Genomic DNA, 17,240 nt, shown 5'->3' with positions numbered 1-17,240 from the left:
GCATCATAGACAGAACATCCTGAAACTGATATCGGAAGCAAAAGAGCTCAGTAGTGACTGCAGGGAGGAGGGCAGAGAGGACAGAAAGCCCTCGCCTGGCTGCACCTGGTCTCTCTTCCACCCAACGGCTGGTGGCATCTCCTGGATGCTGGCCCCGCTGACCACGGGGCCAGCCCCTGAAGAGCCACCTCTCAGCCTCCTGGTGCAACTGCCTTTGTCCCATTCCTCTGGAATCAGTCCTGCTCCCTAGCCCTTATTTTAGAATCTTTGCCTTCTAGAGGGTGCCCAAAGCTGGAGAACACGGTCTAGCCTGAGTGAGGATGGGTGCCCCTGGATACTGAGCCACCAGCCCTGCCTCTTCCCTGAGGCTGTCCCTCTGGGGTAGCCCCCTGCTCAGACCTGCTGCAGCTTCCACTTGTTCCTTTCTTACTGAAGCCTCTAATTGATTTGTTTTCCCAAAAAGGTTTACTACGGGAAGCTTTTTTTTTTTTGAGGTGGCAAAAGACCTGTTCCATCCCCCTTTCCAGATGGAGACACTTAGGTCCCTGGGGGCAACCTGCTTGAAATCTGCTAGCTTAGCCGGGGATGGAGCTGGCTGGAAGTGCCTTGAAGGCAGAGGTCGTGCTCACCTAAGCACCGGGAGCTCTGCCCTCTCAGGGCAGGCGCTGTGCCCAGTGTGGGGATGCAGCGCTGAGCAAAAGCAGATGGGTCGAAGCTCGAACTCTACACGAGGGACCAGGTAGTGACCGGAAGTTATCATCTGCGGTGTTGACCGCCAAGGTGGGGCAGTGCAGAGGGGCTGCAGGGACAGCTAGGCTAGTCTTGAGGGGTCAGAAGAGGGTTTTTGTAGGAAGCAGATCCAAGCTGAGATCTGAGGCCTGAGTTTAGTCAGAGAACAGCTGAGGCGGTGCTTCAGGCAGTGAGCCCAGGCTGGGAGAGGCCCAGCAGTCACAGCACATGGGTCTCCTGGCATCCCCCTCAGCAAGGCAGGTGTCTGGTGCTGGAGCCTCTGACCTCCCAAGTCTCACCCAAGTCCTTTCCTTTCAGAGCTTATGACAACATCCTCAAGGATGCCGTCGCGGTCAAGAGCCAGGCCCTGGCGATGGTGCCCGGCACACCCCCAGCTCCCACCCAGGTGCTGTTCCAGCCACCCGCCTGCCCCGGCCTCGGCCAGCCGACAGCGATGGCCCTGGCCCAGTTCCAGACCCCCGTGCAGGACCTGTGCGTGGCCTATCGGGACTCGCTGCAGGCCCACCACTCGGGGACCCTGCTCTCAGGGGGCAGCGGCTCATCCCTCCATGCCCTGTACCCCACCCTCCAGCCCCTGGACGTGTGTCCCGTGCCGCTGCCCACGTCCCTCAGCATGCACATGGCTATCGCAGCTGAGCCCAGACACTGCCTCGCCGCCACCTATGGGAGCAGCTACTTCAGCGGGAGCCACACGTTCCCTGCGGGCTGTTTCGACACATAGGGCACCTTTAGCCACGCAGGGAGGCCTTGGAGATCTGGGCAGAGGAAGAGGATGCTGACGAAGGGAGCTCAGCCCAGTGAGGCGCCTGGGAGGCTGTCCCCGCAGAGCCTCAGGACCCTTGAACGGAGAGGGTGCATGCTCTTTTTAAATAAAACTGACCTGGGGCAGAACAGGCAGTGACATACCTCACCCAAGAGCATTGCTCTGGAAAACATCTTCCACGTGTGGCTGGGATGCAAGGGGATGGCTCAGTGGCCAGCCCCTGGAGAGGGGCCCAGCGGGTCGAGAAAGACCTGGGAAGAGGCCAGGAGACTGGGGACTGGATGCAGACCAGCAGTTCATGAGCACGTCCAGGTTTTAGCATCAAAGACTCCTTTATTCTTTGCCGATGGCAGCTACACCACTGAAAAGGGGGCAGCCTGATGTGTCTCCAGACCCCCGGTAGATGCTATCTGGGGTGCTTTTCTTTCCCTGGTTCCATCCACAGGGGCCTGCGTGTGTGTTCGTGCCCGAGCGTCTGTCTGCCTTCCGAGGCACAGTGGGCAGCTGTCTTGTTGCTTTGTTATGGAACCTAAAACCCTCTTCAGCCTTTTAGATATTTCACATGCTGCTGCTTCCCGAAGTGACCTAGCTTTCTGTTCAGTAAGATGTCTTGTTTACATGCTGTATCAGGGATTTTGTGATACTTGAAAAGTCCTTAGGAGAATAGATGATGGTGATTGCCACACTGCCTGTCCCACGCAAGGGCTGTAGGTTTTTAACCCGGCTTGGGGCAGACCTGTGGTTAACCACAGAGCGCCCTTTGCAAAAGCATATAGTTGGGGAGAACCACTTTCCAGGCTCTCGGTTCTGGAAGAGTCCACGTCTTGGATGCTCTGTTCACCTGTAGAACTTCGATAACCACCCAGAGGAGGAAGCTTGTTGAAAAGTAGACAAAGATTTAAACCCAGCAATACTCACGTCCTTCCACCGCATGCATCTCCTGCTTGAGGCTAAACCCAGCCTCAGCCTCAAGTTTGGCTCAGAGCAGAGGCTCATAATGTGGGATTGTATGCCTGATGCCAACTGGCTTTGGGGATTTGGGGGTGTGCAGGGTCTGTTACACGACTGACAGCCAGTGACAGGATGGATCAGAAGCCAGTATTTGGGTCTCTGCAGTGAAAGGGCTCTCAGGAAGACTCTTGGAAGCATGTGCAATATGTTTTTATTCTGACTCATGGCTTGTGCTCAGCGTGTTTTATTTTTTGGTTGGTTTAGGGTCAGAGGTCCCATTATTCACCCCCTAGGACTGGGAGGTGCAGAGAACCACGAAGGCGGTTTTTGGTTGGTTTTTTTTTTTTTTTTTTGAGAAGAACCCATCTTGGTTTTCTTGACTTGGTTGCCAGTCCAGGAGACTGGCAGGGGGGCTGCCAGGAGTCGGATCTGAAGGCGGTTTTCAGAGCAGATGGGAGCCTCAGCGTGGAAGCTGAGTAAAGAAGAGCCTGGACGTGGGCGGTGCGGGGCCGCTTTGTCACACTAGCATAGGAAAGTGCACATTCATTTGTTGTTTTCTCTTTTTCTTTTGCCAACCTCCTTCTATTTATGTGCAACTGGTTTGGATTCCAAGTTACTGTGTTTGTCTTTTCTGGGGCTGGGCGCTTGGGAGGGTCCGTCCATCCGTGTCGTCGTCACCCCCCCAGTAGAACCTCACAGCCAGCCCAGCCCCTAAAAAACGTGGTCCCGCAATAAACACATCACCTGCTCGTGGCCTCTCTGGGTTCTCTTCCTGGCCTTCTCTCAGCCAGCCCTCCCTCCCTCTCCCACGTCAGCCTCCGGGGATGGGCACCCACACTGGTGCCAAGAGGTTGTGGGCTTGGGTGACAGCAAGACGGGCTCCTGCCCTCGGAGCTGGAGCTGGGCCTCCCTGGGACACAGGCTGGGCAGTGGGAGTGAGTGAGGCTTGACATCCCAGCTCTGAATCGGGTGGGGTTCTCCAGAAAAACAGAACCCATTATGGAGGTAGTGAGAGTGATTCAGTTTAAGGAAATCGGCTAAACATCACAAATGCCTGGATTAAGGTCAGGGTTAAGGTTCCACTTCCTCATACCCTCTGGGTTCAAAGTCCATCTCTCCAAAGCCATCTATTCTGTCATCTGAATGCTCCCCTCTCTCAATCCCTTATATCAGTGATTCTCAGCGGGGCTCATTTGTGCCCTCCAGGGGACTTCTGGCAATGTCTGGACATATTTTTGGTCGTCACAGTTGGGAGAGGGACATGGATGGCATTCAGTGGGCAGAAGCCAGGGATGCTGCCCAACATCCTACAACGCACAGGACAGCCCCCACACTAAAGAATGGACTGGCCCCAGATGACCGCCGTGCCATGGTTGAAAAACCTCAGCCCACAAGGTCACCTTCCAAAGAGGTCTCTGTCATCCCCCAGGTCCCTTTCCTTACCCCTTTGTTTTCATCATAGCTGTTAAATCATCTGGAACGATCTTGTTAGTTTGTTTACTGGGTTTGATGGCTGTGCCCTAAACCACCTGCAGCCAACAGAATATATAGATACCTGGTGATCGTGACACTAATCACCCAGCTGACGTTTATTAAGCGTTTGCTGTTTATAAAGCACTCTGCTAAGGAATTCGCTCATACTATTTACTGTAATCATCCTAGTAACCCTACAAGGCAGCTGTACCTTACAGAGCAGAAAACAGGGCCACAGAGAAGTTCTTTGCCTAAAAGTGTGGTGAAGGAAGGAGGCACAATTCAAACCCAGGCAGCCTGGAGCTGCCCCGCCGCCCTGAGATGCCTCAGTCGAGTTTTGAATAAGTGCAAGGCTCCAGCTGGCCGTCCTGCTCGCCTGGTGAAGAAGACACGACAGAATAATGGATATGGGTTCGCAAAAGAGTGGCCAGGCATGCGTGCTGCTGACGGACGGGGTCAAGGGGATTCTCAGAGTGTGCTCAGCAGCAAACGTACAGAAACATAGCTTTTGCACAGCTTCCACAGGCTAACGTGATTTACGGCTCCATCTGCCTGCCCCCAGCAGGCTCTGATGTGGGAGGGGTTCCCCCAGCCCCATCTGTGAAGGTGAAGATCTGGGACCAGGCTTGGGGCTTCCCCAGAGCATCCCCTGGGAGGGACCCCACCTCTGGGCTGCCTCTGGTAATCCCTGGCACCAAGTTCCTGGGAAAGAATCTTACCAATCTCATTAACCTCATTCTCTGTTCCTCAGGGAAGCCATTTGGGACGAATTTCAGCAGAAAGGCCATAGCGTTTGGCAGGCGTCTCAAATCCAAAGGCCCACCAGGACCAGGCAGGTAACATAGTGAGTGAATCCACTGGATGACTGAGACAGCGCGAGGTGATGGGGACTGATGAAGCCAGTGTGTCCCCTGTAGGGGGTGTGGCTTCTGTTCAGCTCTGGCTAATTGCAACCTTTCAGGGATATAAGCCTTATGTTGCCACAACTTCAGATTTTCAGAGAAACTGGATATCTGCACTTGCTAGGAAATCTAATCTTTCGTGATTAAAATTTTTTTTTTAAATTGCAACGCAATAGAAGACCAATAAAACACACTGCAGGTTAAGGTGGTTCTTAGGCTGGAAGCTTGCAGCTTCCAGTGTACGGACAAGAACGTTAGCCCGAGAGGTGGAAGGTGCGGGTCTGTCTGCTCTTAGCTAGATAACCTTGAGGAAAGCTGCTTCTCCACTCTGAACTCGTCTTCTCATTTGTAAGGTGAGAAAGCTGTCAGCCTGGGCTGCACTTCAGGTTTATGATAAGAAGACATGGAATATGTGGCATCATTATTCAGCAGTGAGTTCTGTGACAAATATTGTAGATGAGTGGGCCTCTCCCTTTTGAGGAGGGGCCCAGATGAGCCCCAGAGCTTCACCGCCCCCCGTCCCAGCTCTAGCTTTAAAGGAGGAAGAACTCAAGTGGTCAGCCATCTGCTGGCCCAGCTCGGACAATTGTTTCAGGCCCTGCCCTTACCAGAGCCACAGCAGGCAGTATATACTGGAGTCAGGCCTTCTGCTACTCCCTAGCTGTGTGGACGAGGGCCAGTCAGTCCCCTGTTCTAGATCTCAGTTTTTTCGTCCGCAAAATGGGAGGGTTGGGACTGGAATGGTCTCCAAGGTCACACCTGGCTGGGGAGCACTTCAGAACAGTGACATCTCCCTGGTCGTCATACCCAAAGTGTCCTGTTCTGCAGGTCTGCAGTGGGGCCTGGGCTATCCTTTTAATAGGACCCCCAGGAGATGCACATGCACAGCCAGGTCTGGCCATATCTGCTCTAGAAGCTCTGACCTAGTGTGTTCCCAGTCACACCAGTAGAACCTCCAAGAAGGGCCCTGTTTAGTGAGCACTTACTGTGTTCCATGCCCTGTACTTGACACTTTCCTCATGGTCTCTTATCCCCCCTGCTCTCCTTTTGTCCTCACGACAACATCATTATCACCATTTTCCAGATGAGGATACTGAGGTTCAGAGAGGCCCAAGGTCTCACCATGGGCAAGTGGTGTGGACTCAGTTTTGCACTTAGATATGCCGGACTGAGGAGACTTGTGGCCTCCGCATTGCCCCCCCCCAGAGGAAACACACACCCACACTATGGCCCAATCACTTGGGATTTCACTGCTCACCCCCCTGCCCCACCCCCAGCATACAAACACCTCTTGGTATCCTTGGGGGGCCACAGGTGTGTGGCGGAACGCCACCTAGTGGTAGTCTTTAAAGATGCTTTGAGAAGCCCCCGTTTCACCAGATGAGCTTGGCAGGAGGGAAATGGTTGCTAGAGATGACTTCCAAGGGTCAGGGTGAAGGGCACCTGAACTGAGCAGGGAGTCACTACCGCACCTTGAACAGCACAGCAAAATGGTGAAGCGCCTCTAACTTTATGAAGGCCACTAGCGAGGATTTTTACCTTTAACTCTTGCAACTCCTCTGTCACCCGGGAAGGGAAGGTCTTATTAGCCTATTTTACACATGGACAAGACAAGATGCCAAGAAATACTGCAGCGTGCCCGTGCGCCTTAAAGTGAGTGGAGGGGGCACTCCTAACACTTTGATCGCACTGGCTTGGGAATGACAGTGCTGAGAATGGAATGATGGTGGTCGCGGTCGCAGTGGCTAGTATTTGATTTGTAGCATGACGACTCTATTAGGTAAGCGCAGTTGTTTTCCCCGCTGACAAGGTAGGAAACTGAGGCTCAGAGAAATGGATGAACTTACCCCAAGGTGACACAGCTTCTAGGTGGTGGAAGAGGGATTTGAACCCTGGCAATGTGACTCCAGAGTCGAAGCTCTTAACCACTGTCCCTTCTACTGGCTGAGGAAGCCTCTTTTCCAAGATGCCAGCAACATGGACACTTCACCCCATCTCACCTTACTCCACTTACCCCCATAAGCTGGAATGAGAAACTGTAGCCTCGATCAGCCAGTGATGCCCAGCCCTTCATTAATCTGCTGTGTGACCTTAGTGAATTTCTTCCCCTCTCTGAGCCTTGGTTTCTATATCTGTGTAATACAGAGTTTAAACTAGTTGAGCTCTGAGATCCTTCTATTCCATGAATCTGTGACTCTGTAACACTGGCTGCAGTGTTTGAATTTGTCCCTGAATCGGTTACCAAAGTATAAACAATCTTTCTTCCCCCTCAGGTCTTTCTTTCTTTTCTACTCTTCTCCTTTCCTTCTCTCTCTCTCAATTTTCAGCCTAATTATGGTTACCTCTCTGTTATTTACAGACTTCTTATCCAAGCTCATTATGAGTAATTATTCAGTCCGGAGGGGAAACAGCAACACTGCTAGTTTAATTTAATGCTTACCTAGTTAACTTAATTAGCAATAAGTCTTGGCAAAATGATGGCATTCACAGGGTCCTGGCTTGGTGGGTGGGTGCGGGAGGCTGAGTGCTGTCCTTGGAAAGCAACAAGTTTCAGGGCACAATGTGGGGGGGGAGGCGAGGACTGAGCTGCCAGTGAGTTGGGCTGTGCTGTCCGTCCAAGTTGAGGCTGGCTCCTGAGAGTGAAAGGCCATAGATTACACAGGCTGCAAGGACCTGAGGTCAGGTAGCACTTGCTAAGCACCTGCTGTGTGCCAGACCCTTCGCAAGGTGTCGGGCAAACCTTATTTCTAATAACCCATATGTGGGACTTGTATATTCAAGATAATTTAGATCATTCAACTCTCTTTGTAGTATATGTTTCGGGTATACAGTATTATAATTCAACTTTGCCGTATATTTGTATACTTTGTATATTTGTATATACTTTGCAGTATATTTGTATATACTGAAGAGAGATCACCAGCACCAGTTTAGGTAGCATCCATTACCACCATACAGTTGACCCCCTTAACCATTTCACCCACCCGCCTAACCTTCTTCCCTTCCGGTAACCACTAATCTGTTCTCTGCATCTATGAGTTTTTGTTTTATTTTGAAATCATACGATATTTGTCTTTCTCCATCTGACTTATTTCACATAACATAATACCTTCAAGGTCCATCTGTGTTGTCACAAATGGCAGGATTTCGTTCTTTTTTATGGCTGAATAGTATTCCTGTGTGTGTGTGTGTGTGTGTGTGTGTGTGTGTGTGTGTGTGTGTGACAGAGAGAGAGAGCAAGAGAGAGAGACATCTTCTTTATCCATTCATCCACTGATGGACACTTAGATAATTCAACTCTTATAGTGAGTGCATTCTTCTCTTTTCAAGGAGTCCTGCAGGATTTTTGATTAGGGAAGGAGAGAGTTTCCCATTTGATGCTACTTGCTCTTGTAAGGTTCTTACGCTTTTCACTAAGGGAGGCCTCAAAGTCATGGCTTTGGCAGCAGAATCCAGCTAGAAGTCAACATTGTTCAGCTTTGACTTTTTTAAGTAGTCTTAGTCTATTTATGGCAAATGATGTTGGCTTTCCATGTATATAAGTGATATAAAGTTTCCATTGTAGTAAAAATAAGTGAGTTGCCATAGAGAAAAATATGGGGTAAGAAGTCAGGGTGGGGCTTCCCTGGTGGCGCAGTGGTTGAGAGTCCGCCTGCCGATGCAGGGGACGCGGGTTCGTGCCCCAGTCTGGGAGGATCCCACATGCCGCGGAGCGGCTGGGCCCATAAGTCCAGGGCCACTGAGCCTGCGCATCCGGAGCCTGTGCTCCGCAATGGGAGAGGCCACAACAGTGAGAGGCCCGCGTACCACAAAAAAAAAAAAAAAAAAAGTCAGGGTGAGGACTTCCCTGGCTGTCCAGTGGTTAAGACTCCCTGCTTCCACTGCAGGGGGCACAGGTTTGATCCCTGGTCCAGAACTAAAGATTCTGCATGCTGCATGGCACAGCCAAAAAAAGTAATAAAATAGAAGTTAGGGTGGTACCCGGATGGGGAATACTCCCAAGGAGTATGAAAGAGGAGAATGAAAAAAAGCGCATCAGGATTAGCGATTATCTAGCCACGGGACAGGCAGACCTCCCTCCTCTTCTTCCATGCCCCGGACAGACGCTGTAATCAGGCAGGGATGCCTGCTCAGTCCAAATGCTGCCTCAGAATCCTTCCTGATGCAGGGCTCCAGGCACCTACCAGGGGATCAGAGTGACCCTTCTGACCACCTTTCCCAGCCCACTGCAGCTTCTCCAAGTTTCTCCCAGGCCCCCCTGTCTAAGCCCTACTCTGACAGCTCGCTTCCTGCCTGGCACTCCCATAACCCCTTTGCCATCTCATAGACTCCCATTTCTCCTCAGTTCCTCATTGGTCCTCCTGGCCCCCTCTTGTACCAGCAGGTAAACTGAAACCCAAAGGAACGACTCCACAGCAGATTAGCAGAGAGCCACAGCCATGCTGAAACACCTTCCCTGGCTAAGCCCTGGTGGGTGCATCCCAGTGTCCGTGCAGCCTCGGGACCCAGCAGCGGGGAGCCCTTCCCCACCTTGCTGTGGCCCATCTGAGAGTCAGTGTGCCACCCCTCCGAGGTGATATTTGTCTCTTGAAAGGATGGTCTCCACGCAGAATGTGGATGGCAGGCTGGGGCGAGGGGTCCACAGAAGTGTGCCCGCCATGCATCCTGAGCACCGCCTTTGCCCTCTCCCCGGGGCCAGGGGTCTCCCGTCCATACCCGTCTCCCTCTGCCATGACACAGGTCCCACAGAGATCTCAGGGCCAAGGTGTGGCCTGTGTAGCCATCGTCAGGGGTTTCCCACCCCCACCAGCCAGAACTGCCCCAAGACAGCAGAGAACAAAGGCAGAGGCTCTGGAAGGAGCAGAATGTCTGTTGTTACATCCGCTTTATTGGTGGCTTTGCGGCCCCCGCGGAGCCCTGCCTACTAGCTCAGGCCAGCCTCTTGCTCACGCGCTCGTAGGACACACCTGCAACGGTGGAGATCTGGAAGAAACAGCAGGAACAGGGGGTGTCAGTGCAGGGGCCCCAAGGTGACCATGGGGCCCAGAGAAGGTAGACCAGCTTCCAGTCCCAGCCCTGAGTGGGAGTGAGCCTGCTGCACTGCTTCTCTGGGCCTCAGTTTCCCACTTTGTTACAGGACTCATTGTGTGGCCTCTACATGGCCAAAGTGCTAACAGATGTTGGCGTGATGTGGCTTTTCGTGGGATAATCTTCCACCCATCTGTCCATATCAGTTCACCCATGCCAGGCCCATCTGCACGACACCAAGCTTGTCCCCATTGTACAGATGAGAAAACTGAAGGTTAGAGAAATCAGTCACCCCTCTAAGTCTGAGGGGCCATGCTCACCCTCTGCACCATTTAGCATTTATGGGGCCCCTGTGCTCGGTGATGGGAAGATACATTCTCTGTCCTCAGGAAGTGTAAGCATTCATGGAAGAGGCTGCAAGAGGAGACTGTTCGGCCAAGGCCCACTGTGTGTGGTGCCCTGGGCTCAAGGCCAAGACACGCTGTCTTGGGATGTGTGCATAGCATGAGTTGGTCCAGATCCCCAGCAGAGGAAAGCAGCTTTCTTGTGAGGAGGGGTGGGTGGCAAGTGGAGTTTGGTGGAAGCAGTTTTGTCAAAGGGCAGCAGTGTGAAGTGATGTGTGATTTGCATATGGGATGGATGGAAGATGAAGTGGAGGGGGAGGCTGGGGAGGAGGCTGGGGCACGGTCTAGAGGAGAGGTGATGAGAGAAGGGGTGCTGGTGGTGGGTGGAGATGGGAGGAGGGGTGCTTGCAAAATGCACCCATGTTGGTGGAGAAGAAGGGAGGTATCCAGAATGATTCTGGGCCTCCGGAGTTGGGAGATCTGCAACCAAGACGGCTTGTCTCTGGTGCCTAGTCCGTGTGCGTGTGCATTTGCGTGTGTGCATGCCTGCGCCTGCCTGCGTGTGTGTGTGCGCGTGCGTGTCTATAATGGCCCTGAACTCTGGGCTCTGCTCACACCATATAAGGCTCCACGGTCAGGCGCCTCTAGGAATTAGGAAACGGGTTTGTTCCATTTGGGAAGATCAGTTCAGTTGGGCACAAATGTGCTCCATTCTCCTGCCCTGTGTTCTCCCTGCACTCCTTACAGGCTGGGGAGCTTTGCCTCTAGCTTTCATCAGGTTCTCCAAGAGGTTGATTTCCATCCAGAAGAAAATGTATAGTCACTTATGTCACACACACACACACATATATATACATACATATATATATGTATATATATGTGTGTGTATATATATACACATACACATAGATATATTTTTAAAACACTGTACATCTATTTATTTTTAGATTTTTTTTTTTTAAACTAAAATGAAGGGGAGAAAGAAGACCCTTTGGCCTGGGAAGAGCAGGCAGAGAATTTAGAAGTCAGCTGATGCGATCTGCCTCCACCACAAAGTAGCTGTGTGACCTTGGGCAAGTTACTCGTGTCTCTGAGACTCTATGGCTTCTCTGTAAAATGGGAGTAATGCGAGGGCACTGAGCTTCTTGGGCCACGTGTTCCTTTTCTCTAGACTGGGCTTGAGATGAGGAAAACAAGGAAACAAGGGAGAGATTGAGAGACAGAGAGAGGACAGGGGGAGGCAAACCCTGCTTTCCTCATCACTTCCCTTCTGGAGAGGCTTGGGGAGGACAGACCAGACCTCCCCCAGGGGGACTCTAGCCCAGGACACAGGCTCACGAAGGGGGAATGACATGTAGAAACGCCTTCCTTTTCCTCTTAACCTCACACTGTTTCTTTCACCTGGGGAAAACTTTGGAGCCCCAGGGAGAAGAGAGGGATGTGAGATGAGGGCCCTCCAGGGCAGCACCTCCAACCTGTGTTTACAGAGAATGGCGTGTGGGAGGGGTCAGTCCACAGGTGTGTGAGTTGTCCCTGTCAGCGTTTCAATAAATGTTTAATTAGTTGGCAACGTTTGCTAGACTGGAAATTTCACTTGGAAGTGCCAATTTCCAGCTTCTCTTGAAACACCAGAACATCTAGCAGCAAGGGCCTAAAGTCCCTTGTGGAAGTGGAATGGCGATGGCTACCCTTGCAGGGCCCGCCCAGACTCCCCACTTCATTCACACTCTGGGAGGGGTCCAGACGTGCGTCCATGCGGTGGCCGAGCGTGGGCACTGGAGTCAGACTGCCCAGAGCCAAATCCCTGCTCTGTCAAAAAAGCTCTGTGCCCTCCGGCCAATCACTTAGCCATCCCGTGTTTCAGTTTCCTCACCTGCAAAATGGGGATAAAAATCCTTACCTAACAGGGTGATTGTGAAGGTCAAATGAGGTCATGTGCACCCAGTGCTCAGCGCAGAGCCTGGCCCATGGTTTGGCGGGTGGGGGGCGTTACCCATAAAGCCAGCTGCCCAGAGGACCACCTCTTGGGGGCCGTGGCTGGGGGCAGAAAAGCATTCTCATCGATTTTGCCAGGAACCAGTGGGACACTCACCTCCACCAGCTTGCCATCCACGATCTCCGCAGTGTAGTTGTAGTGGGGGAAGTTCACCACCACCTTCCCACCCTCCATCTGCACAGTGGCCTGGAAGAGAAGCAAAACACAGAGTTGCAGAGCACCCCCCAAACACAGGCCAGCCCCTCAGGGATGAAGGGCCTGCTTGCAGCCTCAGCAATCACCCTTTGGGAATTAATTTACCCTATAGACATCTGATTACATACATCCAAAGATACAGATAACCTGTGCAAGTCACTGAACCTTTCTGTGCCTCGGTTTTGTTTGTTTATTTATCTTTATTTATTTAGTTAGTTTTGGCTGCGTTGGGTCTTCTTTGCTGCACATGGACTTTTTCTAGTTGCAGCGAGCGGGGGCTACTCTTGGTTGCGGTGCGCGGGCTCTCATTGCGGTCGCTTCTCTTGTTGCGGAGCACGGGCTCTAGGCGTGCGGGCTTCAGTAGTTGTTGCGCACGGGCTTGGTTGCTCCGCGGCACGTGGGACCGTCCCGGACCAGGGCTCGAACACGTGTCCCCTGCATTGGCAGGCGGATTCTTAACCACTGCGCCACCAGGGAAGTCCCTGTGCCTCGGTTTTCTCATCTCTAAAATAGGGGTAGTAACTGTACCTACTTCCTGGAGTTATGGGGAGGATTAAATGATTTACTATGATACATATAAAGTGCTTAGAGCAGTGCCTGGCTTGGTGTTGAGCACCCCTTGTTAACTATGGAGTCAGTTATGATCATCATTTTTAGAATGATGCTAACGTCATCCAAGGGTGTTGATTGCAGCATTGTTTGTAATACAATGCTGTATTATCCACTGGTAAATAACCTAAAAATCTATTAATGAGGGAGTGGTAAATAAATGATAGCATTTCCATACTATAGGATACTGTACCACCATTAAAAAAGAAGAGGCAAGTCAATATGTGCTGACACAGAAAGACATCTGTGAGAAATTGTTAAATTTTTAAAATACCCAAGTGGCAGAATATGAATATTATGACTACGTATCCTCCACCTTGGCAGCGTAGAAGCCTGAAGGAGCAAAGTACTCTCTTGGCCAGGGTTGGAGGCTACAGAGGGGAATGGGTGGAAGACCTGGGGGACCAGTCTGGGTAGGAAGGGACAAACAACCACCTTTCAATTCTTTGCTACCCAAGACTGCAGTTTCAAACCCAGATGAGTCTGGTTCTAGGGCCTGGGCAATTAATCTCTAGGCCACGCTGGAGGAAGCATTAAAATGTGGTTATGGAGGCTTCCCTGGTGGTGCAGTGGTTAAGAATCCACCTGCCAACGCAGGGGACACGGGTTCAAGCCCTGGTTTGGGAAGATCCCATGTGGCGCGGAGCAACTAAGCCTGTGCACCACAACTACTGAGCCTGCGCTCTAGAGCCCGCGAGCCACAACTGCTGAAGCCCATGGGCCACAACTACCAAAGCCCGCACGCCTAGAGCCCGTGCTCCGCAACAAGAGAAGCCACCACAATGAGAAGCCTGTGCACTGCAATGAAGAGTGGCCCCTGCTCGCTGCAACTAGAGAAAGCCCGCGTGCAGCAATGAAGACCCAGTGCAGCCAAAAATAAATAAATAAAATAAATTAATTAAAAAAAAAATGTGGTTGTGCTCTACGGAACCAGACTGCCTGGTTATACAGGCCCACCCCTGCTGTGGGATCCAGGCAGCTATTTCATCCTATGACTCAGCCCAGCTCCCCCATCTGTAAAACAGGGCAGTAATTGTAGCGACCTCATGGGCTTACCTGCATTAAGATGTGTGACAGATCCAGCAAGTGTCTGGGATATATGTGTGAAGGATTCAGCAAATGTTAACAATTTTTACTATCATTATAGTGTCCGTTATTGACGGTAGCATTAAAAACTAGGAGAGGCTAAACTGCCAAGTAACTCAGGCTGTTAAAGCTGGAGGCTAGACTCGAGAAGAAGCCTCAGCTCGGGGAGCAGCCCCCAGGGACATGGTGGGGACCAAGAAGTCAGCCAGAGTCCTGGCGAAGGAGGGAGGGGTGGCCAGCTGCCTCTCACCTTGAACTTCTTGCCCATCACGGTCTCCATGTCGCACTCTTTGCCGATGGTGAAATTGTTGGTAATGGAGGGGCCCCCGGGGTAGTTCTGGGACCAGGTGAAGTTCTGCCCGTCCTGCTGCACCTCTGAGATAGTCTTGAGGTCGCGACCCTTTTCAATCCTGTCGCTGGGGAGCCCTGGGCCAGGGGACAAGCAGAGTGGCCATGTAAGAGCTGCCTACGACTTGTGGCTTTGGGCACGAGCTTGCCTCCCCTACGGCAGGCTAGCCTGACAGTCGAGCACAAGCCCCATGTCGTGAGCCATGTGGCTTGGGCAAGTCACTGTCTCTCCCAGCCTCAGTGTTTTCATCCAAAAAATGGGGATAATAAGGCCCATTTCACAGGGCTGTTGCAAGGATTAAATTACAGTGTTTGTGTCTGGTAAAACTGCTGGCATATAGTTAAGAATAAATAATAGCTGCTCTTCTGATAGTAGTAGAACAGAAATTTGCCAACCTCACAAATTTCTAAAATGAATGAGACCTTCAAGACTGTCTTGAAATGCTCTTGCTTTACAGATAAAGATTGCGACATCTAGACTGTTGTAGGTGAAACCAAGTCACTGTTCCTTCAGGGCCAGTCCCAGTGATTGACTCAGAAGGGCTCTTGCCTTCCCAAGGCCCCAGGGCACATGGATCCTGCTCTTGGGGCCCATTTCCTACCAGGAGGTCGTAGGCCCTGGTCCCCTGGGGCTGTCCTCAATCTAGAAAACTGCACTGCCTCACACTTAGCTAGCACACCAAGATTTCTGCAGGATTGTCAAGTCCACTGTCTCTTTGGTTCTTCACAACCAGTGCTGCAAATCAAACAGAAGAGTGGGGTCTTTGATCTCCACCCAGAGTGCCTAGCACTGTAAGAGGCCCCCGTTTGCTCAGTGACTTAGTGAACGAGTGGCTTGTCAAACCTGATCTCTGTGCTCCCACCCCTTGGTCACCTCTCCCCAGGCAGGATGTGGTGACACCACTCATCATCTCATCCTCGGGTCCAGGGGGTCTAATGACATCTGCCACTGATGCACAGTGTGACCTCGGGCAAGGCTTGCTGAGGCACCCCATCAGTAACATTGGGTTGGTCTGCGTGTAGCAAGCATTCAGTAAATGTTTGAATGAATAAACCAATCAACTCTCCACCTCACCCATGACTGGCTGCGGGACCTTGCACGAGTCACTCAACTTCTCTGAGCCTCGCAGACTGTGGGTTCCCTGTGCAGAGCTGGCCGTGACAGCCCAGCCCCAGGAAGGTGCTTTCAGGAGCTCACTCACCCAGGCGCTTCATGAACTCGTCATAGTTGTTCTCGCTCTCCATCTCATACTTGCCGGTGAAGGACATGCTGCCGGAGAGCTGGAGGCTCAGGAGAAGAAGGATGAGGAAGCAGGGCTGCGGTGCTGAGGGGTCTGGTGCCTCAGCTTATAAACCCTCCCAGATGCTGAGGCTCAGCCCCAAAGTCACCCCACTTCTCCTTCCCACCCCTGAAGAGGAAGCACCGGCAATTTTATGATGTAGGCAGGCAGCAGAAACCTGAGGTTATTCACCCTGGGGACTCGTTGGCTGGAATCCCATTGCCACTGGCAAGGCCAGGGCCAGCTCTGCCACAGGGTTTGAGGTGTCATCCACCTCTGCCCAGCCCTCCCTCTATCCACGCTCCCATCTTCCCTCATTTACTCAGTCACCCCTGCATTCATCGACCAAAGTGCCTTGGGCACCTCATTTTGGGGCCAGCACTGAGGAAGCAGTGAGACATACCCCCTTCCCAAAACAGCCTCCAGTCTGGTCCAGGGACAAAACACACCTGCAGAGAACCCCTGTGCAAGCAGGATGGGATGTGTCCCGAGAGACGTGCAGATCTGGGGCCTGGGGCCTAGGGAAGGAGTGATGGTGTCCAGCTGGCTGGTGTAGCTTTGCATAGGAGATGGCATTTAATACAGGTCTTGAAGGAATTTGGATGTTTACAGAAGTGGTAAGGTTGGAAGACACTGAGAATGGAGGCAGGTAACATTCTAAGTTGAGGGAACAACGTGATGAAGGTGGGAAGGGCCACAATGAAAGGAAACAATGAGTTGTCTGCAGCAAAGAGCACTTGAAGGAGAATAGGCACGAGATGGGTGTAGATGGTGCGAGCAAAGGGAAGCAGCTGCCCAAGGGCCCAGGGAGCCGATCAGACGAGGCAGTGCCAGGTGCGCTGAAGACCTACTATGTGCCAGGCATGGGCTGGGAGTGTGGTGAATTTCACTCTATTCCAGCTTCACCACTGGGAGGGCTAGTAATTCAGCCCCCACTTCCTGTCCCTGTTCTGATTCTGGCACCACTTCACATTAAGGACTCCCATCTCCTCGGTGATAACTCCTGCCCTGCCTGTCTCGTGGGACTGCGCTCTGGATCAAACCGATTGGCCATGAAAGTATGAAGCACTTACAAAGGCCGTCACTCTTATTGTTATAAATAAGGAAAGTTTTGCATCTGTCTCCTCTTCCAGAGTGGGCTCTCCAAGAATCCCCATCATTTCTATCCAAAGCAGAATTCACCACAGTTGCTAACCCCCCAGACCTGGGACTGAGTGGTTTCTGAACTGATGAAACCAGCTTTGCCACATTTTGCCAGTCTGCAATCTCCAATCTTAGAATTCCTCACTCCAGCCAGGTGTCTCACTTTAAAAAAACACAAAACCACACACCCACGCTCGCCTCACCCACACCTCATCGTGGATTTTCTGATGCTGAATTGTATATATTAAAATTTCATAATTCAGAGCAAGTGACAGTTCTGGCAGAGATGGCCCTTGATAACGGTCGGTAGCTATCCTTCTAGACTTTTAAATGCACACCTATACTTTCTTCTATAAATAAGATTATATTGTT

General features: G+C 51.8%; 2 protein-coding genes across 2 annotated transcripts in view; one reads left to right on the top strand and one right to left on the bottom strand.

Annotated features, from left to right (window-relative positions):
• CCNJL (cyclin J like) overlaps nt 1-3,169 on the top strand; it is a 50,650-nt gene extending 47,481 nt beyond the window's left edge. Inside the window, exon 6 of the mRNA XM_060144155.1 lies at nt 1,048-3,169. Coding sequence (XP_060000138.1) covers nt 1,048-1,471 — 424 coding nt within the window. The 3' untranslated portion in view covers nt 1,472-3,169. The remainder of the gene's footprint in view (nt 1-1,047) is intronic.
• Nucleotides 3,170-9,768: 6,599 nt separating this feature from the next.
• On the bottom strand, nt 9,769-15,723 carry FABP6 (fatty acid binding protein 6). The gene is made up of 4 exons (XM_060146516.1): nt 15,648-15,723; nt 14,348-14,523; nt 12,304-12,393; nt 9,769-9,822 (listed from the first exon to the last, which is right to left on the bottom strand). The coding sequence occupies exons 1-4, from the start codon at nt 15,712-15,714 to the stop codon at nt 9,769-9,771; spliced, it is 387 nt and encodes a 128-aa protein (XP_060002499.1). The 5' UTR covers nt 15,715-15,723.
• Nucleotides 15,724-17,240: the final 1,517 nt, after the last annotated feature.

The sequence above is a fragment of the Lagenorhynchus albirostris genome, chromosome 3 (assembly GCF_949774975.1).
Source record: "Lagenorhynchus albirostris chromosome 3, mLagAlb1.1, whole genome shotgun sequence".
NCBI classification, from domain to species: domain Eukaryota; kingdom Metazoa; phylum Chordata; class Mammalia; order Artiodactyla; family Delphinidae; genus Lagenorhynchus; species Lagenorhynchus albirostris.
This window is presented reverse-complemented; position numbering and strand designations above follow the sequence as displayed.